We start from the raw sequence: 26762 nt of genomic DNA, 5'->3' as shown, positions 1-26762 counted from the left end.
AAAATTTGTGCCAAAGGTGTTGAATTTCGAGCAAAAACGACAGCGAAAAGACGTTGCTCAAGACTTGCCAAATGAAAACAACAATGCAGAACTACTGAAGCATATCACGACAGGTGAAAAAACATGAGTGTACAAGTATGACGTTGAAACTAAGGCTCAATCGTCCCAGTGGAGGCATCCTGGATCACCAAGACTGTAAAACGCTCAGCCATTGTGGTCAAAAGCGAAGATTTTGCTCACTGTTTTCTCTGATTTTGTTGGCCAAGTCTGAATGTCTCCGAAATGCTCGTTGAGTATTAATCACAGAACCACCGTTACAAATAAATTCCTCCACAACAAATGCACAATGCTCACCAAGCCACGCCGTGGCACACTGAAAATGGCTTGTACACTGCTTTCAAACAAATCACACTCCACATCAGTGTCCTCACAACAACTCACACACTGGCTATGTCAAATGCGAGAAGTTTATTGCCGGACCCTGTACTCAAAACTTCCATTACACATTTTACGGTCAGTAGCATAAAGGCCATTTACTGTGCCCAGATTTGTTGGAATTTACGTGTAGGTATGAAAAAGAAAAATGCCCCACACAGTGCAGAAAGCGACAATGGATGAGTAATATGGACTGGCCAATGAGGGGTCACTTGCACTTTGCAGTTGTACGGGGGAGGGGGGAGGGGGGCTGTGGACTCCAAATAATAAAGTACAAACTTATGGTTTTGGTCAAGCATTGAAGAGCCACGTATGAACATGTTGTCTGAAAAGCTTTTGAAAGAAGCTGCATAAATTTTCAGTGAGATCTCAGTAAGGTTTCAACGTGGTGCAGAGATTGGCAACTTGCTCTAAATGCTCAGAAATGTAAAATTGTGCACTTCCACAAAATTAAAAAAAAAAAAACGTAGAATACTACGACTATAATATAAATGAGTCATTGTTGGATTGAGCCAATTCATACAAATAACTGAATGTAACACTTTGTAGGGATATGAAATGGAATGATCACACAGGTTAAGTCACAGGTACAGCAGGTGGTAGACTTTGGTTTGTTGGTAGAATTCTGGGAAAAGAAGTGAAATCAGTCTACTAAAGAGACTGCTTATAAATCACTTGTGCAACTGGTTCTAGAATATTGCTCCAATGCGTGGGAGCCGTATCAAATAGGATAAACAGGGGATATAGAATGTACACAGAGAAGGCCAGCATGAATGGTCACAGGTTTGTTTAATCCATGGGAGACTGCCACAGACATACTGAAGGAACCAAACTGGAAGACTCTTAAAAGACAGGCATAAATTGTCCCAAGAAAGTCTGTTAGCACAACAGAATGTACCCTCTGCCATGCACGTTGTGATGGTTTGCAGTGTATAGATGTAGATACAGAAACCATGTTTTGCAATTTCGTAGTGAGTTGTTTAAATGTATAAGCTGTTTTAATACCTGGCACTGCATGGGGGGGGGAGGGGGGAGGGGGGGGACACGTCTACCAGGACATTTGTAACCAGGTATCTCATCACACCACAGTAGCTGGTGAGTTCAATCTACTGAGTGTGCTCTTGGATGAGATAGCTGATGGGAGTAATTGAACATACACTGACATTAATTGCTTTTCGCTCTGTCGGCTAGCAGACAGTGTTGTGTTTATGTCTATAGGTGCACAAGTGACATACTGAGTTAACAACTGCTGGAATGTTAACTTCAACTGAGATTTCAATCATCTGATTTATTGACATGCAAAATACAGGGTGTTTATAAATGAATATTGGGGTTTTAATACTTTATAATATTTATTATATTAAACTTACAGTTATAAATGATATGTCAAATGAAACAGCAACTCAAACTGTTTTACCAAGAACCTTATAAATGTTCAATGTGAGCACCGTTTCTCACATGGCACAAATCAAGTCTGTGCCCAAGCGGTGGATAGGATGCAAGGGGCCCAGTGACAGCGCTTGCTTTGCATGGCCTCTACGTTTACTCAACCTAATGCCATGCAATTTTTTCCTTTGAGGCTTCATCAAGGATTGTGTGTACGTGCCTCCACTACCAGCAGACCTCCCTGAATTAAGAAACCGGATCAATCACACCTATCAACATTTGGGAAGCACACACCCAAAATCAGTTCTCTCTTTCCTGTCCAGAGATGTAGTGCAGCATGCAGTGATTTACACTGATTCTGTTCATGTGATTTTTAGTTACCAGTGTCAGTTAATCTATTTTGCTTAGTTACTCAGAAGTGTATTATATCGCAAGAAAGTGCACAATGCAAAGAAGAGAGATCCTTGGAATAAAGAGTGTTCGCTTGTCTTTAATGTGATTACAGCGCAGTTACAGTGTTCTTCCGGGATGAGCCACGTCCCCCACCAGGTCCCTGCTCGCTCATGAGTTTATCATCACACTACAAGTTTCACTGCATGACAGACAGAGCAAATCATGTTAAAAAAGGTAAGACAGTTATTTTCTGTCACGTTAATGTTCTGTCTTAATGTGAACTTTTTTCAAAATAGTTTTCATAAAATCGCTAGTCAAATCTTGTTTGACAAGAAATACTTACTTGCTGGTATCTGGAACACATTCGGATTTGGTGGGGAATCAGAATATTCATCATATTCCAGATAGTAATGATCATAATGAGAACCAAGAAGAGAATTATATCCTTTCATCTCATAACGGACTGGAATAGCAACCATATTTTGAGGTGGTTTTTGTGCTGCCCCCTGCAAGAGAGGGATGAGGCTGCATTACTATGAAATTTGAATGCATGCTTCACTCTTTTACACACACACACACACACACACACACACACAATTATATACTTTACGGACTATAAGATGCATTTTTTCTTTGAAAAATATAAAAATGTCCAGTGTTTGATTTAAAATTCCCACCAGTCATAAAAATGGCCATATATTTGATGCCACAAGAAATGTATGTTTTATCTCACAACATTGGATTCAACTGGCAGCAGCAGTGCATCAACGTGACGAACATGAGTTGTGGGGATTCACAAGCTTGCTAATACTGTCTCCCTCCCGCCCCAAACACCACAAACCCAGAGCACTGTCTAGCCTATAATGTGTCACTGCAGTCTACAGTCCCAGTGAAACCGATTTGTGTTATCAGAAACAGTACAATATTTTTTGTTATTAGCTAGTTTCATAATGGAAAAAAATAAAAGGTATTCATATGATGCAGGCTATACATAGAAAGTAATAGCATATGCAGAAGAATATGGAAAAAGAGCAGCTGAGCAGCATTTCGGCCCTCCACAGTAGAAAAAAACCATTCACAATTGATGGGCTAGTAAAGAAGAACTGAAAAACATAAGGAAGATTGTATGTGCAAATATATAAAGGACTGAATGCAAAATCACCAAAACTAGAAAATGGCATACTGAAATGGATTCAAGGACACCATCAAAATGGCAATGGAATTAATACAAAAATGATTCAAATAATACATGCTCGTAAGCTAACGCTACAATGGGCCTGAAGACTCTAAAGGGTGGAGTTGGTTGGTGCTACAGATATATGAAGCATCTTGGACTTAGCATGCAAAACAAAACCAAAATATCTCAGAAAATGCCATAAGGGTATGAAAACAAAATATTATCTTTCCATCACTTTGTTACTCAGCATCAAAAGAAAACCAGTGTGGAACTAAGCCAAATAACGAATATGGACAAAACTCCTTTGACATTTGATGCAAGTAACAACTGTTGCCATTAAATGTGCCAAAACTGTAAAAACAAGAGGACATGAAAAAATGCACTACAGTGTTGTCCTTTCATGTTGTGCTGACAGTACTAAAGTTAATGTACTGATTATTGTCAGGTGCAAGAAAGGCCAAAATCTTCTGAAATTCCGCCAAGTGGTGGTGTTCATGCATGTGACAAGGATGGGATGGACAAGCCTGGTATGAAATTATGGATTGACAGAGCATGGAAGGGAAGGGAAGGTGCTTTACTGAAAAAGATCTTTCTTCTTGTGCTAGATCAGTTTAGTATTCATTTGAAAAATTCTGTGAAAGAAAAATTGAGATGGGGAAATATAGAGCTTGCTAATATTCTGGGAGGACTTACTTCACAATTGCAACCTCTTGATGTTTCGATAAATAACCAGTTTAAAGGGTATATGCGAGAGGAATAATGGATGAAACCTAAAATGAACTCGCACCGAAAGGAGCTTTAAAATAATCTAGTATCAAACAAGTGTGTCTGTGGATAAAACAGTCTTGGTCTAGAATGAGAGAAGACATTATTGTTAAATCTTTCAAGAAGTGCAGCATAAATAACACTCTTTGTGGCAATGAAGGCCATCTTATATATGAAGAGGACAACGATGATGACAGAGGAGGAGGAGGAAGAAGAAGTAAGTTCAGATGACACTTTTCAGAGATTTTACAGGTCAGTTTGGTTTTATAATATAAAATCTTTTTTTAGTCTAGCTTTGCAACCTAATAATAAAAATGGTAAGAAAGAAATTTAAAAAAACTGCTTAAAAATTAAAGTGTGTCATAGTCCAAGCACGTTATAGTCTGTAAAATATGGTATATACACCTTAACAAGAATTATATGCAAGAATATTTCACTCCTGATATTGGTAAGAAAGGTTTTTTTAAACACATCCCCCACACAATCAGAGTAGAAATGATTAAAACTGACACCATGTACCGTGTGATCATTAAAACATGAAAGGATGGTAGGAAAAGATAAATAACTCTTAAGTTCACGGTTGACTTCGCGTACCTTACAATTAAGATTCAACAATGTTACAGGTATGTTTATCCCAAATACCAATTGAGATTCAACAAGGGAACAGTTATATTTATCCAAATACCCTCAATGCACTCAGAATATCACATCTATGACAAAGTTAAACTGAATCAGAAAATGTAAAATATTGTTTTACCATAACATAATCTTAGAACAGAAAATAAAATTTCAGGGATACCTTGTAGTAGATCCACATTGTGTATTTGTTCACTTTGGCTCCAATTTTATCAACAAATCGCCACTTCTCACAGGACACTCCATTTACAACTTCTTTGCCAATAAGCTAATAAAGAGGAAAAAAATTAAAAAGATACAAATAGTATGTCAAAATATAATTGTTCTAGAAATAAGTAACATCTTCCTCCTCTCCTAACAAATTTCAAACACACTCATTACATGACGCACATGTAAGTTAATAATTACCTGAAAATCTGAAAGATCTGGTAGCACAGCCTGTGGTTCAATTTTAAATTTGTCAGTCCCATTTACTTGGAGGCATGTCTGCTTGTTTAACTGAGTGTCAGTAGATACAGGAGCTACCTTTATGCTTGTCCCATATTTTGAAGATTTACTCAGTTGAAAAGTTTTCACCATATCTGCAAGCAATAAAAATGTACATTTGCACCTTCTAAGGCTCAGACACAGTGGTGGATACAGAAAAACCTCAAGGAGGGGGCACTAAAGATATCTTGAGCTACCTTTACTTTTATCGTAAAAAAAAAAATCAAGTCACATGCAAATTTTAAGAAAGTTTTGTTCAAACTGATTATACATATATACAAGACAATCACATCTTATGATATAAAAGAAGTTACAATTGTGGTTCTCTTTCTAAAGTGATTGATTCTATGCACTTATTCTTGCTGGCAAATTGGTTATTACATCGTCAATAGGACAATCAATGTCACGATCAGTGTTCAACAGAGCTAAGCCATTGTCGACCTCAGCCATGACTTTGTACATCATAATGTTGAAAAACTTCTTTCTACTGTAGCAATAGATGCAGGTAGACAAGTAAATATTTTGTACAGCGTTGCAAAGTAGGATAGTCAGATCTAGGACAAACAGACAACTTATTACTTATTCATTCTTCAGTCTTAATATTTCTGCTTCTGAATGTAAACTAGCTTCCTATTTGGCGAATAGTCCATATTTGTAACACTACATATCTAACGTTCTCTGTACTAGAAATCAGTAGAATATTTGCGACTTTTCTCGAACAAATACGAGAGAATAACGTGTCTAAATCACTAAAATTGCCGTTACTTTTTTCGTAGATATGTGTTAGCTATCTATGTGCCAGACAGAAACGCATAAAATACAATGACGCGGACACGTGTGCTACATAGGAAAGTACAACTACTCGATAACTCGATTCAGTTGAGTCTGACTGATGAAAGAAACAAACAAATAGCATGAGGGCTGACTGGAGGGGGCAGTGTGGGTGGCAATGCAGGCAGCCCTGCAACGGGAGGGGGGGGGGGCATGCGCCCCCCCCCCCACCCATATGTACCTGCCACTGCTCCAGGAAGCAGCTATTATGGTAGTCAAGTACGTGTGACATGCACATGGTTTCATTAGATGAACCTTTCCTTAGGAACAAAACTGAGTTGCCTGTTGAAAACGAAGAGCTCAGTCACATTACCCTCTTCAGATAGGAGGAGGAGGAGGAGGAGGAGGAGGAGGGAGGAGAATACTAAGAGTTTAATGTCCCGAAAATTACTTTGAGCAGAAAGTTGGAGAACTGACTCGTGAGGGTAATATTTCAGACCACACAGTAACTAACAGACCTGAGCTTTTCAAATCAGTTAATGTAAAGGAGAGCATTCTTATCATAAGACCATTATAGCATCACTGACTACACACGTTACAAGGAATGTGAAAAAGGTTAGGAAAATACTGTTGTTTAATAAGCCTGATAGGAAACGAATTGCAGAGTATGTGAGTAGCCAAAATCAGATATCCTGTTCTGAGGATGAAGATGTGGAACAAAAATCCAGAAGCAAAGTGCCTTAGACATTAGCTCTGTTAGAAAGTTGCTATGAAAGCAAAGAGAGCTTAAGTGAGGTCAAAGTCTAGTTCATAAACAAGATGAAGAAATCCAAAACGAACATAAGAAGAGCAATGCAAGATGTGTTCAATAACACCATAATAAAAGTTTGCCAACTGATATGTCTAAAAATCATATGAAGTCCTGGTCATATGTTAAGTCTGAAAGTTGATTGAAATCAACCCGTAGTTTGTATTTGGAGAAAATGTATGGCCAACTTAGTGATACTATGTACAGGAAGATTGATGATGACCCTACAGCATGTGTGCAACGGAAGACGTGTACACTCCTGAATTCTTCCGCGTTACCTCCAGAGACCTTCAAGCGGTTAAGACCACATAGCACCATATCACCAAGACTATATGGTCTTCCTAAAGTGCACACATAAGGGCCTATAGTGAATAATATTGATGCCCCCATAAATGGTTTAGCCAAACATCTGCTTTCTTGCCGACATCAATGGTTGGCAAATGTCCACATCATATACAGAACTCAACCGATTTTATCAACAGTCTGGGGACTCTCCACCTTTGTAGTTCAGATGTTTTTGTGAGTTTTGATGTAGTATGTCTCTTCAAAAAGGTACCTCTTGCTGATTCCTTGGTACTAATTGGTAAACAATTTCAGTCAGGTATCATTGTTTTGTTTTGGCACACTCTTTCCTCGACCTTTTTTATGTTTAACCAAGAATAATTTGAACATACAGACTGTGTCACCATGGGCAGCCCCTTGTCTCCCTGGTGGCTAACTTCTTTATGGAGGATTTTGAGGAAAGAGCACTTGACTAAGTGGTTCTTAAACCAACTGTTTTTTGGAGGTATATGGATGATACTTTCATACTGTTGTCCTACGGAGAAGATAAGTTAGTGGAGTTTTTACACCATCTTACCTCCATTCCATGAGAACATTCAATTTACTGTGGAATCAGAGGAAGATGGTTGTCTGCAATTCCTGGATGTTCTGGTTAGATAGAAGAGTGATGGCTCCCTGGGACATTCCATTTATTGTAAGCCCACTCAAACTGATTTGTACTTGCACTCTTCAAGTTGCCATCACCCACCCAAACCATGAGTGTGCTTAAAACCCTTGTACACAGGGCCCATACAGTGTCAGATGCAGATAGTTTACCTAAAGAGTATCCACATTGAATGACAGTGTTCAGAGACAATGGCTACTTGACCCAGCAAATTAAGAGGGCATTCTCAGCTAAAATCAAGAACCCGGAAATGGATACAGAGGAGAATGCGCCAGTAAAATCCCTAGCTTTTCTTCCTTTTGTTGGAAATATTTCCTTCAAAATAGCAAGGATCCTTAGTAACTTTCTGGTGAAAGTGATTTTCCACCCACCAACTAAGATTTTGGACCTGCTGGGATCAATAAAGGATAATTTGTTATTGTAGAAGGCGAGAATTTACAAAATACCCTGCCAGTGCAGTATGGCCTGTATAGGACAAACAACACGCACAGCAGAAGAACGTTGCACAGAATATAAACTTTCCACTCACGCTCTGCAACCCAGCAAGTCTGCAATTGCGGAACACTGTATCTCCATTGAAATTCAATGGAGTATGACAAAACATTAATTTTAGCCACAGCAACATTTTTTTGGGACTCCATTATAAAAGAATCCATTTAAATATGCAGCGTGGAAAATCTAATGAATTGTGACAGCGGCTACCAGCTGGATAATGAATGGAATCCCATCATCTATGCGATTTGCTCCAGACAAAGACACAAGAATACTTTGATGACTGTGGCAAGCGGCAACACCGAAGACAACTGATCCTTCCAGTTCCACCAGCGAGTGCACTGCTGCCGGATGGTGTGGTCCTTCTGTCACTGCAACTCTTACATACACGCGGTAACACTATCAGCACACTATAGGCAAAGTGGAGAACGTCTTCATCAGTCTTTGATGGCTCACTTGAAGATGACTGTCAGGTGTCCAGTTGAAATATTGTGGAGTGAACTTTACGACGACCGGGTGTAAACCCAAAATCTCTTTGAATATTATCTTTTCTGTACCTTGTTTACTTACTTGTTTGTGAAGGTAGTATCGAATTTAGTGATTTTCAAATTCATATCAAATGTCCAGTTATTGATGAATCAATTTCAGTTCTCTCCAAGAAATGTTTTTGGTATGCCCAACTGAGCTTCAATTTTTCGAAGCAACCAATACTGCAGGTGATAAATCAGTGTCTACATCTTGATCCATCTACCCCACACAAAATGTAAGATTAAAGGAGGACAACTCACTGGACAGTAGAAGCATTGAGTCATCGGTGTAGCAACAAGCATGTGACATATATGTGTATCCGGTTAGTTGTCTCCATTACTCCTAATTTATTTTCTGTCACCCAGAACTTTCCTTACCCTATTGACTACACAAAAAATTCTAATTCTAATTCAACAGATTTATACTACAATACCTTTAGGCTGCCAAATAAACAAAAAATGATCTTTTTATTGCTCAGTTGAGTACTAAATTGGCAATAAGTTGCTCAGTGCATTCCTTAACTCAAAAGCAAAGTTCTATCAATGTGTGTGGTGTCTGTTCCTTCTGACATCTCTGAAACAGGTGATAATGAACAAAGAACACTATATCTATAGTGAGCGGTATGTGGGAATTTGGGCTAAATCGAGGTGTGCTTGGATAAACAAGGCAGTAAAGGCAAATGTTCTCAAGAAGCAGAGTATCCGGGTTCAAGTCCATGTCCAGCACAATTTTTTACACGACGCCGTTGCACTTAATGCAATGCCCATACACAGCCGAGATCTGAAAATTTATCTTTCAAAAGTAACTAATTTGCTGATTACAATTCCAAATGGAGAACAAGCTACCACTTACCTAAGGCAATCAGCAGTGATACACTGAAAAACTTTTCCAACGAATGTATTTTTTCAAGTATTAGACACATACTGGTACTTGAAACTTCCTGGCAGATTAAAACTGTGTGCCCGACCGAGTTTGAGTCTCGGTCGGGCACACAGTTTTAATCTGCCAGGAAGTTTCATATCAGCGCACACTCCGCTGCAGAGTGAAAATCTCATTCTGGATACTGGTACTTATTTCCAGACACACACTGGAAAAAGCGAGCTGTGCTCTAGTTGTTGGTGGCAGCTAACAACTTTTATAACCATGCATGCATGTGTGTGTGTGTGTGTGTGTGTGTGTGTGTGTGTGTGTGTGTGGAGAGAGAGAGAGAGAGAGAGAGAGAGAGAGAGAGAGAGAGAGAGAGAGAGAGAGCTAGCTTCCAAAAGCTACAGAAGTGCACAAGTAGTTTGGGCACATTTCTAAATTCAACTGTAGCCAAGTAATTGCCTTTTCATATATTTTAATTACTTCCATTGTGGGTTGTCATGTTGTAAAAACTGCTTGGTTATACATACATAAAAGTCCAAAAATTTGCAAATTTACAAAATCACATCACCAAAAATACCTAAGTTTATTAAACCTTGTATGTAACTACAGTACACAAATATTTGATAAGTATTTTCAAGCTCATTTTTCCATCTTATCCAGGACAGGTAAACAAATAAAACACTATCCACTACAAGAAAATATGCTCCTTGAAACGAAATAAAAATAAAGATTAATTGAGGTGATAATATTTAGCGGCACATCAGAATTTTACACAAAAAGTTTAGATGCCATGTTAACATACTAATTACATCTCTAACTCTCTCAAATAACTGACTGAGCGAGGTGGCACAGTGGCTAGCACACTGGACTCGTATTCAGGAAGACGACAGTTCAATCCTGTGCCTGACCATCCTGATTTAGGTTTTCCGTGATTTTCCTAAATGTCAGGATGGTTCCTTTGAAAGGGCACAGCCGACTTCCTTCCCCATCCTTCCCTAATCCGATGAGATCGATGACCTTGCTGTCTGGTCTCCTCCCCCAAAGAACCCAACCCTCAAATAACTGCTGCAACTTCACAGCATTCATAACAATTAACTTCTCCATGAAACTACTAAATGGTACATATAGTTTGTCTTAAATTACTGTAGCTACAAAAAAGTTGCAGATTATCACAATCAATTTTTCTGCAATCTTGACCTCAAGTAGGACAAAACTGGTGAATCACTGAGCCTTGAAATATTAACAATGTGTTGAGGATAAAAGGTGTGCATTTAATACTAATATTTCCCTCACATTACTAGTACGTACTAGTAGTTTCAATATTAAGTAATCTCAAATCTGGCCAAAAACTGACTGAGATGAGAATCCATCTGCCCAAGACTGATGACAATCTTACAGTAGATTCTATTATACCAAATAAAATTATATGGTGTTTCAACAGGATAGATTTTGCTGTTTACCTCTACCAGAATCCTTTGTGAGGTCATATACAGCTTCATATGAGGATACTGCTTAATGAAAGAAAAACAGGAGCAGTTTATTAGTTCTGCTCTGAAAACTGAGTTGATATTCTGCTTTAATCACCTTTATTGAATTTTGCTAGAAAACTGGAAAGGGTGAAAAGGATATATAGCTTTCTCCAATTTTTATACAAGGCTGTCACTGCAGTACATTTGAAGTTGCTATTGTTTATCAATCAGAGGCTTGATTTGTGTCTTTATTCCATATTTGCAATTACTGGAGTATGACATATTAACAATAACACATTTATAACGGCCATCCAATTATTTGTATAGGAATGAATACAATAGGCAATACATATAAGTCAGAAATATCAGAATTCAAACAAGCAGAAGTATGTCAAAGTAAAGGCAGAAACTGATTAAACATTATATAAATTATGTGAGCGTAGAAAAATATATTTGAAACTTACCTCCATAATAATCAATTCGACTGGCCCCCAGCTTCAGGTCGAACCATGCATAAAAAGGTTCTTCGATTTCAGCATACGGTATATATAACGTCCCTCTCACTGAGTAACTATCACTAAAACTTGGAGGACTAGCACAGTACACTGTAAACCACCACAAAGACAATTAAGTTCACATGAATGTAGACCTACATGCTAGGGTTAAGGCAATGAGATCACTTACAATATAATATTCACAAGTGAAAGTAAATCTATGCCATAGGAGTGCACCTGTTATCTCACAAGGTTGGTGACATGAATTTTGTTTTGTACAATGTTCTAATTGTCACAGGGATGTATCCTATGTTGTGTGTGACTTGCAGCATTGCGTAGTTTCGTATGAAGTAACGGCAATAAGTTTTCTTACAGATAGCTATTTACATCACTATATTGTCGGCGCATATTAAAACTACTTTCTGTTCCCTTGCACCCGAGAATTCTAATATTACTTTCCTCCTGACTTTCGGGCCAACAACAACAAATAAAATAGAAAAGGTAAACAAACTGCAATGCGTATTTTGCAAAATAACTTACCTTTCACGATCAGAATTAAAACGAATACAGCTTTTGGAATCATGTTTCCCTTATGATCAACGATTCCGACTTCCACTTTGCTCAGTGGGCGAATATTGTACTGCGTCGCCTGCGACTGTTACGTACCCACGGTGCCTTACTGCCTTTATTTCCTGCTTGCCCAACACGTGATGTCTGTTCACAGTCACACAGATACTGACTCAACCTTTTATCTCATTGTCTCTTTTTTTTCGTCGTCCCTCAAACGCAAGCCAACAGTGGCATGTCTGAAATGTCTGACACTTCAAAACGTCAGCATAAGTGCAAGCAGAACGACGAAATCATCTACGCAGCATTTCTGCAGCTGGCGTTCCCATTACAATAACAGAGAGGGACATCACTGGTGCTTATCTTTCTTCAGGCTTCATACAAAATTGCCAGTCATGCTTTCAAAAACATCGTCTCACGCCTGTCATTTTGTACTTGACCCCAAACACTCAAGTCCTTATAGCGCCAGTATGGGTATAGTAATACGAACTTTAAGGTACGCTTAGTCGTAATGCACTAATTGCCCATGATCAATTTACTCCTTCTACTATAGTGAAAGGGAACCTTTTGTCAGTAATGTCAGCTTTGTTATGACTTTCTGACTGCAAGATACAGAAAAAAAAGAACTGACATACGTTCGAACTTCGAAGTAATCCTCACCGCATTCTTGAAACTACCCACGTCTGTTCCGTGACAGGGTTATCCAGTTTTCATGTCACAAAACAAGAAAAATAGATTTGTTATTTTTTTTCATTTCATAAAATATTGCAGCAAAGAATTCGAGCAGTAATTACTTGCGCAGAAATTTATGAATGAGTTCATATCGACAACTTCGGAAGTAAAACCACCAAATCAGTGTCGGACACTAATGCCGCGTTGTCTGCATAAATATGTATCAAGCAATAAATGTACCTGTTTATATGAAATGATCATCCAGAACTCAGTGAATCCGTTGTCGAAAAAAGACGAAATACGAATTTTTATGTTTTTATAAATGCAGACTTCAGTTAATGGAGATTACTGAGAGTTTTATCAGCAATAAGCCCCTTCATTCGCCTACTCCCATGGATTTTATAACTTTCCGGAAATGTATTTATTGTGTTGTCCTAAAGAAAAGTATATCGGCTTGTTTTACATGTTTTCAATCTTTGTCATCGTAATCGGCAGCAGCGAGCAGATATAACTACGCATCTTGCTTGCAGAAGGCTTTTTAAGGCTCTTGGAATCTTCACAATACTTTTATCTCTGTAAGAGTTTTTATTGATAGTGTTTCCAGTAGAGTACTCAAGATTTGCGCCCACATAATGAGCCTGGCCTTATCCAATATATTTAATGCAACACCAGCTCAGCGCATTTTTCCAGAAGAGTGAAATATGCCGTTGTTAAACCCCTCTTTCAGAAAGATCATAAGAGAGCTGTCAATAACCAGTGACCTGTTTCACTGCTGACGTCATTTTCCAGAATTTTTGAGAAGGTGGTGTAACAGTATCTCACCTTAGCAACAATAATATCCTCAGCATATCACAGTTGGGGTTTCAGTAGGGTTCTCAACTGAGAATGACATTTACATGTTCACTCACCAGATTTTACAAGCACTAAATAATAAAATAGCATCAGCTGGTGGTATTTTCTGCAACCTGTCTAAGGCATTTGTTTGTGTGAACCATAGTATTCTCCTAAATAAATTGGAGTCTTGTTGGATTAATGGTATAGCCAGCTGATGGGTAGCGTCATATCTAACCCAAAAAATAACTAAATAAATAAATTAAAAAAATAAAAAAAATAATAATACAGTTTGGGGACATAATTATGACTGGGGATAAATCACATACAGTGTTCCCAAAGGTTCAGTCTTTCCATGTTAGAGATCATTTTAGTTTCGTTCTTCCACCTATGCTCAATGGAGCACGTTATTGTGATTTCATACGGGATACTCTACCTTTGCTGCTAGAACATGTGCCTTTACAAGTATGACACAACATGTGGTTCATGCACGATGGAGTTCCTGCCAACAACAGATTCGGTGACCGATGGATTGGGAGAGACGGACCAATTCCATGGCCTCCACGCTCTCCTGGCCTCAACCCTCTTGACTTTCATTTATGGGAGCATTTGAAAGCTCTTGTCTATGCAACCCCGGTACCAAATGTAGAGACTCTTCGTGCTCGTATTGTGGACGGCTGTGATACAAAACGCCACTCTCCAGGGCTGCATCAGGAATTCCATGCGACGGAGGGTGGATGCATGTATCCTCCTCAAACAAAGTGTTTGAAGTCACGCTGGTACGTTCTGTTGCTGTGGGTTTCCATTCCATGATTAATGTGATTTGAAGAGAAGTAATAAAATGAGTTCTAACATGGAAAGTAAGCGTTTCCGGACACATGTCCACATAACATATTTTATTTCTTTGTGTGTGAGGAATGTTTCCTGAAAGTTTGGCCGTACCTTTTTGTAACACCCTGTATGTAAACAATCTTCCATATCATATACAACAAGCAGAATCAGTTCTCTTTGCAGATAACACTAGTACTGTACTCAGTCTAAGCATATTCAAATTTATTCACCTTTAAACATTTTACATGTAATCAGTGTCATATAATAAAAGTTACACACACATTGTATACACCTGTATATACATATTTTTAACGAGATAAATTGCCTGCATAATATTATATTTCTAATTTTGTAATATATACTCCTTTCACAAAATGTACCATCACAATTCAATATCATTTATATGCACTCTCTAGAAATTCTTGAACTGTATAAAATACCCGTACCTTACTTTTTATCCCTTTTGCTACTTTTATTTTAAATTTATCCATGGGCATAGAATGTGCACTTTTGGGTAATCTGCTAAGAAATGTGGGTGCTAGATACTTATATCTGCAGTGAATCTTTGATAGTCCGCCAAACAGGATGTCAATTGTAGTCCATAGTATTATGTGAATGCATTGCCATCCTAAGGTCAAAGTTATTTAAATTTTCTTTGGCATATATCAGGCAACTATAAATATACAAGCCAGGGACTGTCATTATATTTAATTCTTTAAAATACTGCTTGCATGAGTCTCTGGATAGTAGTCCTACAAGACATCTGATAGCCTTTTTTTTTTTTTCATTTAAACACTGTCTTTGAAATTGGGCACTTTCCCCATAGTATAATCCCATAAGCAAGATGAGAGTGGAAGAAGGCAAAGTAGGCGTATAGTAGGGGTGTTCTACTAAAAGAGCGTCTCAGTTTATGTAACAAGAAGATTACACGTGTGAGTTTCCCAGTTAAGTTTTTGGTCGATATGGAACCCTAGTAGTTTTACAGATTTGTTTTCATGTTTGAGGGCATTCAAATTAAATACAATATCTTCTGGCTTATTATTATTTATCTGTAATTAATCTGCCTGAAACCAGCTGGTCCATCTGCCCATTCCTATTGTTGCATTATTCTGTAATTCATCCAAGTTATTTCCTTAGTAATTAGCATTGTATCATCTGCATACAGTGCTGTGTCAAAAGCTACTGAAGAAGGCAAATCCTTTATGTAGACTACAAAAAGAAAAGGTCCAAGTACGGGGCTACTGCTTTGGTAACTGACAAGAGACTGGATCTTCTTTCATTTATAGCTTCTGTTTGTTTTCTATGGCATAAGTAAGATTGTAATAGATGGTGAGCTCTCTGTCTTATTCCATAATACTGTAGTTTTTGTATAATAATATTGTGGGTTACAGTATCGAATGCTTTGTTAAGGTCCAACAATATCGCACTAATTACAGATTTATTCTCAAAGGAGTCGTATACTTTAGTGACAATGTTCTCTGCTGCCTTCACATTTGAGAGACCAGTTCTGAACCCATACTGTGTGGAACATAGCAGTTTATTCAGTTCAAAATACTGGCTCATTTGCTGTTGGATACAGTGCTCTATTATTTTTGAAATTACCAATTGTCAGGTAAATCTTTGTCACCTTTCTTATACACAGGTATGATAACAGAAATTTTTAAACAATCTGGGTAAATACCTTCATGTAATATCTTATTCATTACTCTTGTTAAGGGGATTATTATTTCTTCTCTTATATTTTTTATAACATAATTAGATAAACCATAGTAGTCTTCAGCTCTGGAGTTACTGAGCTTGCCTATTGATTCACTGACCTGTCTAGAAGTTACTAATGCCCATTCAAATTTATCACTCAATTTTCTGTGTATTGTAGGTAGCAGTGCTTCTGCCTTTCTCACATCTTCCTCTATCTTAATTTCAGAGACAGGAATGGTAAAATGTGCATTCTTAATTTCAGACCTATTGTGTTTTCTGGCTAGTTTGTACATATTTTTATCTGCTTCACTATGGTGAGACCTGTCACGATACATGAGCATAATTCTTCTTAAATTGTTTAATTGTGGTGTGTATCATTCTTTCATTCTTTTGGTTTTGTGGTGCGTTTTATTCTTGTAGGTTCTATGGTACTGTTTAGGGCAGGTTTCTTCAAATATTTTAACTACAACATATAGGAATTGAATGGTTGACTCATTAGCTTTCATAGCTTCTATGGTTACTTCATCCCAGTCTATTTCTTTTAACCTGGATTTTAAATAGAAGAGCTTTTTTTCATTTACTCTTCTTATTGCTCTACCTGGCTCATCTGAATAGCTTCCTATTTTATTATGTAGTGGAAGTTTAAGTCAAAGCCCATCATGATCTGAAATGCCTAGTTTAATTATGTTGCTCCGACTTTCATTTATTTGAAAATTACCAATTATGTTTTCAAGACATTCATTCTGTCTCGTGGCTGTATAGTTTATTCAGGAGAAGTTAAGTGCTCTTAATGTGTTAAGTAGATAGTTTACAGTTTTGCTTTTAATTCTAATGTCTATATTTATTTCACCGAATATCAAAGCTCTGCACTTCTTCTTCTTAAGGAGGAATACTATGAGTTTTCCAAGACTCTGTATAAATAAGTCCTCATTTTGATTAGGGGTGCGATACACAGTTACAACTAATATATCCATACTTGGAAACAATACAGCTGCTGCTTCAAAATATGTTTCAGTACGGAAACTACTTATATCTATAGCTTCATATATTAATTTCATTCTCTTACAAATATATATGGCTACACCACCAAGCTTCATGTTAGTTCTGCAGTACCCTGTAGCTAGTTCATAACCATTAGGTGTATTCAAATCTATTTCTGTATGAGATAGCCAATGTTCATTTACCAAAAGCACAGTAGAATTAAGTTTTTCCAGCCAATATTGCAGTTCCAAGAGCTTATTTTTCATTGACTGGATATTAATATGCAAAAAGAGTAGACAATTTTCATTGACAGTTGGCACTGGCTGTCTGTGAGTTTGACACGTCTTCCTCATTTCTGGCGCATCGCTTACCTTAGGCAACTTCTTCTGTGTGTTTTTCTTCTGGTTTTCCTCCCTATTCTGCTTCCAACTAAAAAATCACTCAGACGAGTGGGAGGCACAGAAACAGAAGAAATGGTAAACAAAGTTCATAAAAGTATCACTGACTGGTTTTTGGGGAGTGGTCTCACCCTCAGTTTTAAAAAGAATCAACATATGGTTCTGCTCATCTAGGGGTACTACACCAATGATAAGTATAACACAAGGAGAAGAAATAACAAGTAGGGTGGAAACTTCAAAATACTTGTGTCCATATTGATGAGAATTTAAATTGGGAAAAACACATTCTGGACCTCTTAAAATGATATAGTTCAGCCATATCTGCACTTAGAATCATTGCAAATCTTGGGGAGAGACAAATCAGTAAGCTGACATATTTTGCATATTTTCATTCAGTTGCGTCATATAGAATAATGTTCTTGGGTAACTCATCTTTAACAAGAAAGTCTTCATTGCACATAAATGTACTTTAAGAATATATGTGGCACTCACCCACAATCATCTTGTAGACATCTGTTTAAGCAGTTGGGTATTATGACTACTGATTCACAGTATATTTATTCCCTCATGAAGTTTGTTGCAAATAATAATTCAAAAGGAACAACGATATGCCTAATTACAATACCAGAAGGAAAAATGACACTCATTACTCCACATTAAGGTTGTCTTTAGCACAAAAAGGGGTGCACAGTGATGCAACAAAAATTTTTATCCCTTAGCCAGTGATATAAAATGCCTGACAGACAGCAAAGTAAAATCTGAAAACAAACTGAGAAAGTTTCTCCTGGTAACTCCTCCTAAATGTAGAAGAATTTCAGTTACTGTAATGTGTAAAAGGTGATGTGTAGGAATCACTAACTGACATCTGCTTATCTTTGTCCGTTTTGTAAAACAAAATCAAAGGAAAAAAAACTTAAAAGTGTTCAAAATGTAACCTTATGTACAAATTAATTTGCAATTTGAATTTAAAATGACTCATTCCACATCATCATGATCTATCATGCAAAATGACCTATGGAACATGTAACTAATTAACTAACAAACAATTTAAAAAATCAATTTTATTTGAACTGTGATCTACTCACTCACAATACATGACACAAGAATAATTTTCATGTAGAGTATGTCTCTGTGCCTGCAATTTAGAGTGAAATTATTTGCTCAAGTGCAAAGACATTCAGCAGGCTCCTGTTTAACTTGAAGCAAGAAATTTTGAATCCTACCAATTCAACAGAAAATTTAAACTGTACCTCGTTTGCTACTGGTTCTACAAATTATTTGAATATCTAGGTTCAAGAACTGAAGACTTCTGTTAGGTTCGTGGCAAGTAGTAGTGTTTCACTGTAAATCTGTGTAACAACTAGTATCATATTGTAAACAGGACTATTTTCTTTGAAAAAATACCATTGTCATCATCATCATCATCATCATCATCATCAGTAGCAGTTTTCAGCCACTGGCCTAGTTGGTTTTGATATAAGCCTGAATTTCCTCACACCTTTCCACCACTGCTCTGCCATAACTCTGTTCCAGCCTTTCCTTTTCCCATTAATCTTTCACGTTAGAAACTCAATCCATGAATCCTCCTCAGTGTTCCATCACATTTTTAAATGGGTTCTGTTACTGGGAAACAACAAAACTGACGATGGTCGAATTAGAGAGGATATAAAATGTGGACTGACAATACCAAGAAAAGCATTTCTGAACAAGGGCAATTTGCTAACATCAAATATGGATTTACATGTTAGGAATTCTTTTTTGAAAGTATTTGTATGGAATGTAGCTACATATGGATGTTAGATATAGATGATAAACAGTTTAGACAAGAAGAGTGTAGAAGCTTTTAAAATGTGGTGCTACAGAGGAATGCTGAAGATTAGAGGGGTTGATCATGATAATATAACTAATGAGGAGGTACTGGGGAGAAAAGAAATTTGTGGTGCAATCTAACTAGAAGGGGGGACTCGTTGGTAGCACACATTCAGAGCCATCAAGGGGTCACCAATTCAATATTGGGGGGAAGTGTGAGGGGTGTAAATCTTAGAGGGGAAACCAAGAGATGAATACAGTAAGCAGATTCAGAAGCATATATGTTGCAATAGTTATTCAGAGATGAAGAGGCTTGCACAGGATAGAGTAACAAGAAGAGCTGCATCAAACCAGTCTTTGGACTGGAGACGACTATGACAACAACAACAACTACTACTACTACTGCTGCTACTATGTACATATCCATCACTGAATAGTTTAAGCATCAAATCATCAAGATACATGAGTAGTTTCCTTTACTCCTAAATTATTTACATTCTTCCAGAACTTTCCTTACTATATTCACATGTCCAAACCACTCAAACCTTGCTTATTCTATCTCCTCCTGAAAGGGTACTTCCTTTACCATCTCCCTGATCTCTTTATTTCTTATTATGCCCATCCTTGTTACTCTCACTCTTGTTCTGTGAAATTTCATTTAACATACCTGTGTCTTCCTTAAATCCCCAGATTTAGGTTTTAGAAACACATGTCATGGGTTGGTTCATAGTAGGGTCAATATATTATTCTCTTGGTACACTATGGAACATCTTTATACAACACCAAGCTCTTAAAACTTTTCAGAAATGCTATTGCTTGCCTCCCTTGTCATTGGCTTCCTCATAATTTGCACCATTTATTTCCACTACTCTTCCAAGATATTTAAAACCAATAAGTTTTTTCAGCCATTCCCGTGTGGGTCTTGTGGTAGTCTTCTCCTCCTTTCTTTCCACAATAATGAACTCATGCTTCCGTATATTAAATTTCATGTAATATAATCCATCCACCTCTGCCAGTACACTTGAATTTCATATTCCTTATTTCCCTATAACATTAAGTCATCAGAAGTAGGCCATTAACTTACCTTATCCTCTCTAACTCTTTCAGCCACATTGTGCATTATGTGATCCATGCTAGCCACAAGAAGTAAGAGTGAAAGTGCTCTTACTTGTTTCAAACCCTTTCTCTGCTTTATTCAATCTGTCACCTACTGTCCTAATTTAACATACTGCACCCGACGAAAGGTCTACCTGATGAGAGGTCCTAGACACATGACATTTACATTTTACCATGTTAATTGGTCAAGTTTTTCATGCCTTTGTTCTGCAGAGCTTCATGTACCTTTCTGCAGCACACACTATTATATACTGCAGACAACTTTATAGGTGGGGCAACTACAGCTATGAATATTCATCTTGGGTATTAATAACTGCTTCAGCTGTATTTGGTCCTTTTATTACTGTACCACTACTGGTTTCATGGTGCTAAAGGCCACATAATCCATAAGGTGGGAAAGAGGGGGCATTTGCCACCTCATGAAATCTCGCACTGGGGAGGGGGTTTGACTTTTTACTTGGCTCTTCAGGTATCAAACTAATATTCCTTCAAAACATTGAGTGGATAGTTATCAGTAGTTTGATATACAGTAACTTCTGTGTAGGTCCTATCAAATTTGATTCTTGGGGCAGGATAAATTGAACTAGTTGTATCAAAAATGGCAATTTTAAATTCTTGCCCCCTATTGGATAAATTTCTGCAGATGCCTATGGCCATATCCATAATGTTTATCCTGTGACTACCTTCACACAAATATAATGACTGTCATTTTATTCTCACTAGAATTTCTCAAATATTTTCAAACTGTGGCACATCAATGTGTCCCTCTCTAGTTCTTAAATTCTTAGATGTTTCCTTTGTGAGAATAGGGACAAATATTCCTTTTTTTCCAATCTTCTGTGAGTGTCTTCTCCCTCCAAATGACCCTGTCACACAGTATAACCACTGCTTTGCTGTAACTCCAGCTCCTCTTACTATTTCTGTTGACACCTTATCTGCATCTGGTGCCTTTCCTCATTTCATATTGTGAAGTGGCGATTCCACTTATGCCCAGGTCAAATCCTTTTCAATTTCTTCCCATCTCTTCATTGGGTACTTCCTCAATTATTAAATCTGGGATTTAAGAGAGCTCCAGAATGTTCTTTCTACATCACTTTCTGTTGCTGCTTATCATTTACTTATTTTACATTTACACCCAGCATAGTGGGGTTTACACTCTTGAGCTTCACCATCCCATACACTATTTTTCTGTTTCTTTACTCCATTATCTCCATATGTTTGTTGGTCCATTTCACCCTCTCCTCTGCTACTGTTTTACCAATGTAATCCAGAAAATTTTATATTGAAACAGCAGCTATTTAATATAATTGAGGAAGCAACAGCTTTTTTGAAACTAGTATCATTCTTTTTAATTTACTTGGTTAAATTTAGGTTGCATAATCACTAATAGCACTAAGCAGTATATGATTGTTTATTATTGATTACACTGTACATATTAATTTTTGTGATTTGCTTGTCTTTTGTTAATGCATACCTTGACTTGTTCCACATCCCAGGGATTCTCCCAGTATCTACACAACACAATGAATGAATGAATAAAAAATTGGAGCAGTATCTACAAAAAAAACCTAAGATTGAGATAAAATTTTCTTTTTAACTTGAAGATACTATATAAATAATGTATGCCCAAAGACAAACTAGAATACACGAAAGAAGGGAGTTAAGAATATGGTTACACATGAAATTGGGGAGGTTGTAGAGGATTTTGGAATTTGTGCATGAGAGATACCAAAAAGATAAGAATCAGGTAAAAAAAAAAAAAAAAAAAAAAAAGATTCAACAGACTAATAATAAAAGAAGCTCAATCACACTACATAATACAGAATTTGACAGCAGTGGAATTAGGCCAATTGAGACTGTTGTTTATCATTCTATGTATTGCTCCTCGCGTTACTCAGGATTCCATGACTGTTGTGTGAATACAGGAGCCATGGATTCAGAAATGCCACACTCAACATCTTGCAGGGTCTCAAAGGTACACATGGGTGGTGCCCAAGAGGACAGACACATTGATTGCTTACCCATGCAGGATCGTTCAGCCATGTTCCTTGAGTCAGGAAATGGGCTTGTTTGCAATAGCATCCACACAGGCTGTGTGACGACATAGCAAACACTGTTGCTGCTTCCCTTGACACAGCAGCAGGGAGAGACTCACAGACATTAATGTGTGTAATGACAACACAGGACACAGGAGTGACACCAACTCACATCTTCAGCTGAGTGCCTGATCACACAGGACATATCTATGTCTGGAGGCTCCAAGGACAACAAATCTTGAAAGATTGCATTCATATTCATTATATGGGCCCAGCACCTGGCACAATTGTATGTGATGCTTTTGGGCACACAACACAGTCACCTCTGGTTTGTGTAGCCAATATTTTGGACAGCAGCTGTTACATTTCCCACATGTTAAGGCCAGTGGCTATGCACTGTCTTCAAGGTGTATGTGATGTTATCCTTCAACAAGGTAATATAAGACAGCTTGTTGTCCTGACCTACTTGGATACAGAGGATGTTTAGCTGTTGCCCTGACACACACATTGAAAACATCTGGTCTTTGGTTGTAGAGGGAGTGGCATGTTACCACTTGCCAGACATTATGACTGATGAACTCTGGTGTGGAGCTGAAGCTGCATAGAATGATGTACTTGTGTCTGTCATCCAAGCTCAGTTTGACTCAATGCCCAGCTAGTTTAGAGCCAGTTTTGCTTCCCAGTGTGGCAGCTTTGTGTACTAACTTTCACATGCTGTATATCCAATAATCATCTACAAATTTAATAATGTATTTTCCCTACTGTACTGTATACATATAACACGTAAAATTTTGTTATTTAGTGTATTTCCTACTTTTGGACTTCTAATAAATGTAACAATGCTTAAATATGATAATGAAAGTTATGGTAAAATGAGGCATAAAGGAGACCATTCACGAAATATTAGAAGTGTTCAGTCTTCAACACACACACAAAACAGAATGAAAACCTAACACAATGCTTCTTTTTGTTTCTAACAAAAGTTGGCAAAAAACTGAAGTTGCATAAATAATAAGCACACTGAAAAATAAGAGTATAGAAGGTTCAGAAGGAGGAAAAAATTTGAATGCCTGAAGAAAAGTAAAATAAATCCTTAAGTCAGTACTGAAACCACTTCTATTGATTCTTTACATAAAAGTCTGTTACAGAAGGTGACACTGTAATTATGTATACTGATGACACTTGTTTTATAACTAGCAGCAACACAATGGAAGAACATGAAATTTTTTTTAAACATTTCAGTATTTAATGGCAGTCTGATAGATAGTCTCACAACTCTCTACTATCTATTGTGCACGTCAGGATGTGGCTGAGGTGGAAGTGGGGTCTAAAAAAGAACAAGAGTTAATTTTTCAACTCCAGTCAGCAAACTGCCTCCCGTTTATTGAGAAAACATTTACTGATTGACCTAGCCGGGGTACATTATGTGAGTTTAGCGACACTAGGGTGCAAACAGATTGAGGTGGGGCTCGAAAAGTGCACGGAGGCAACCGGCCAATGTGTCTGATCTCGTAGGGGGCCTGTCAGTAAAAGAGAGCGATCCACCCGCCTCTTCCGCAAAGCTCGGCGCGGTGGGTGCTCACACGTGATCTCCTGGACCTTTCTGATTGGCTGCTGTAGGAGCTCTGCCTAGGCAAGTGACACTTCTGTAAGCATCACCCCATCAGCAGAAAGGTTGTTTGTTCGTCGATCACGTGAACAAACCGTGGGATAGCGGCACATACTGGAAAAATCTGATGTGTCGCCAACCCAGGGCCCGTAGCGGCTTTGTGAAGATCCAGTGCCATCCATAGCTCACACATTTAAAAAAAATATCCCTTTTCTTTTATTGAAAATAAAGGACTCCCGTACACAATCTGTCAGCACCTGTACATCTCCTTCCCCTTCCGCGGGAGCGAGGTTTTACGGTGAAAATTAGTTGTTGCTCATTGATAAAAGAAAACAATTTGCTCCCTTGGTCGGGTGTGCTAATATTTGCAAAAATGGGGGTGGTGTGAATCTAAGTTTGACAAAAACATCTATGTATACTGGAGTGGTTTTACAACAACATAAAAAGAAAGTCCCTTTTAAATAAAAACGATATTATACAGGAAGATTGTTGTGAGTTTGGTGATCAAAATCATAAAACATTTAGAGACACTGATCTTATCACACATAATTCAATACGATAATTTCCCATCATCATTACTGTATCAGAATGCAAATGTTAGCACAAAAAGTTAAAAGTATGTCTAAAGTTTCATAACATTGGAATGAAGTATTACAGATTCTGTTAATCATATATACTTGCAACGCTAAACTCGGTGTAGCAGAAGTGTAGATGCTGGCTGAACTGAATCAGCACTGATCTTTTGAAGGTTACAGGTGCCTCTAGAAATGTGTAATTGTTTGTGTTGTTTGGCAAACATTAAACTCGTTGCTACATAGTGGAATCAGTTTCAGAATATAAATTAAAATACGACGGTAGTAATTGTAACAAATTATTTAATTCTACAAAATAAAAGTATTCAACTGACAAACATAGTTAACATAAACAGAATATGAAGATAGTAAATAATTAGATCAAACATTGAAATTCTCAAACTGAGAGATAGTTTCTATGGTCAATAGCTTCAAAATAATAATTAAAGACTTATTGAAACACTAACAACCTAAAAAATTGCTTCATATACAGGTAATAGAAAGTTAAAACATGTTCATAATGTAACATAAAAAGCATTTGCTTCTGTGTAGGGACACTGATTGCAGTTGGTTAAACACAATAAAGTTCTAACTGTTGATGGTATATCTTCCACATATAATATAGGCAATCATTGAAAAATAAAGAGAGAGAGAATCTTTAGGCCAGATGCGGCGCTGTGATGGGGTGGCCCATGTGCCACTGACAGAGAGCGAGGCAGCAGAGGGCGCCGCGCAGCGGTGGATACACTGTCGTTCCCTCAGGTGGGGACGGCGGGAAGGAGGGACATGGTGGCAGCTGCTTATTGTGTAGGCAGGTACTGAAACACTCCCCCTGGGATTGTATCAGTAAAGTTTGCAGGGGTGGGCTTCAGTAGCAAATAAACTAAGGTTTCCTACATTCAGTGGTCATCTCTAGTATCTTCACCCAATAGTTTACATGATTAGATACATTGATACATGATAACAATAATAGTAAATGAACATTAGACAATACAAACTTTATTTCAGTTGAAGAGTGTATTTCACTATGGTAGACCATGCCTGACATTACTCTTGTCGAAATTCACCCTCGGGCTGTGCCTCGGGGAGAGTTGGTTGTGTTGACTTAATGTGTTTACAATATCCTTTCTTATACAGGCACCAGAGAATGGCTCCTGTGACAATCAGGGTTGGAACAATCAGGGCACTAGGCAGAGTAACCGTATACAATTGTTTCTGTGTCCGCCAGGTATCTATGTGAGCAACAGCTTGATCCAGGGTGATTTCACCCTTTTCGTGAGCTAGTAATTCATCAATTGACTGAAGTAATTGAGCATTGGACTTGTTGGGTAGACTGGGTATACTATCGGGTGACGGTAGTACCACGGATACCTCAGGTAAATAAAGTAAAAGGGGTCTGAGGCTCAAATTTTTCACTTGTGTTATGTGTGCTGACAGTTTGACAGTAGGTATTATTAAATCACAGGTGGACATGTTGAACAGTAATCCACTGTTTTCTAGTGCGAAACGATACGTCCGAGACACGAAAACATGGTCATAGCATATTCTACATCTACATCTACATTTATAATCCGCAAGCCACCCAACGGTGTGTGGCGGAGGGCACTTTACGTGCCACTGTCATTACCTCCCTTTCCTGTTCCAGTCACGTATGGTTCGCGGGAAGAACGACTGTCTGAAAGCCTCCGTGCGCGCTCTAATCTCTCTAATTTTACATTCGTGATCTCCTCGGGAGGTATAAGTAAGGGGAAGCAATATATTCGATACCTCATCCAGAAACGCACTCTCTTGAAACCTGGCGAGCAAGCTACACCGCGATGCAGAGCGCCTCTCTTGCAGAGTCTGCCACTTGAGTTTATTAAACATCTCCGTAACACTATCACGGTTACCAAATCACCCTGTGACGAAACGCGCCGCTCTTCTTTGGATCTTCTCTATCTCCTCCGTCAACCCGATCTGGTACGGATCCCACACTGATGAACAATACTC

At 37.9% G+C, this 26762-nt stretch overlaps 2 protein-coding genes across 3 annotated transcripts in view; one reads left to right on the top strand and one right to left on the bottom strand.

Annotated features, from left to right (window-relative positions):
- LOC126195324 (digestive cysteine proteinase 1) overlaps nt 1-12505 on the bottom strand; it is an 83333-nt gene extending 70828 nt beyond the window's left edge. The window contains exons 1-5 of the mRNA XM_049933890.1: nt 12194-12505; nt 11624-11764; nt 5201-5373; nt 4956-5060; nt 2558-2720 (exon numbers count right to left, since the gene is read on the bottom strand). Coding sequence (XP_049789847.1) covers nt 2558-2720; nt 4956-5060; nt 5201-5373; nt 11624-11764; nt 12194-12236 — 625 coding nt within the window. The 5' untranslated portion in view covers nt 12237-12505. The remainder of the gene's footprint in view (nt 1-2557; nt 2721-4955; nt 5061-5200; nt 5374-11623; nt 11765-12193) is intronic.
- The window catches only part of LOC126195325 (ethylmalonyl-CoA decarboxylase-like), a 59769-nt gene continuing 44802 nt past the window's right edge, over nt 11796-26762 (top strand). The window contains exon 1 of one of the 2 annotated variants that reach the window (XM_049933892.1): nt 11796-11905. Coding sequence is in view for 1 of the 2 variants with exons in the window: in XM_049933891.1 (XP_049789848.1) it covers nt 12616-12716 (101 nt within the window). In the remaining variant the exon portion in view is untranslated. Of the gene's footprint in view, nt 11906-12483; nt 12717-26762 lie in introns of those variants that run through there. The other variant, XM_049933891.1, reaches the window with a different exon arrangement.

This window comes from Schistocerca nitens, chromosome 7 (assembly GCF_023898315.1).
Source record: "Schistocerca nitens isolate TAMUIC-IGC-003100 chromosome 7, iqSchNite1.1, whole genome shotgun sequence".
Taxonomy (NCBI): Eukaryota; Metazoa; Arthropoda; class Insecta; order Orthoptera; family Acrididae; genus Schistocerca; species Schistocerca nitens.
This window is presented reverse-complemented; position numbering and strand designations above follow the sequence as displayed.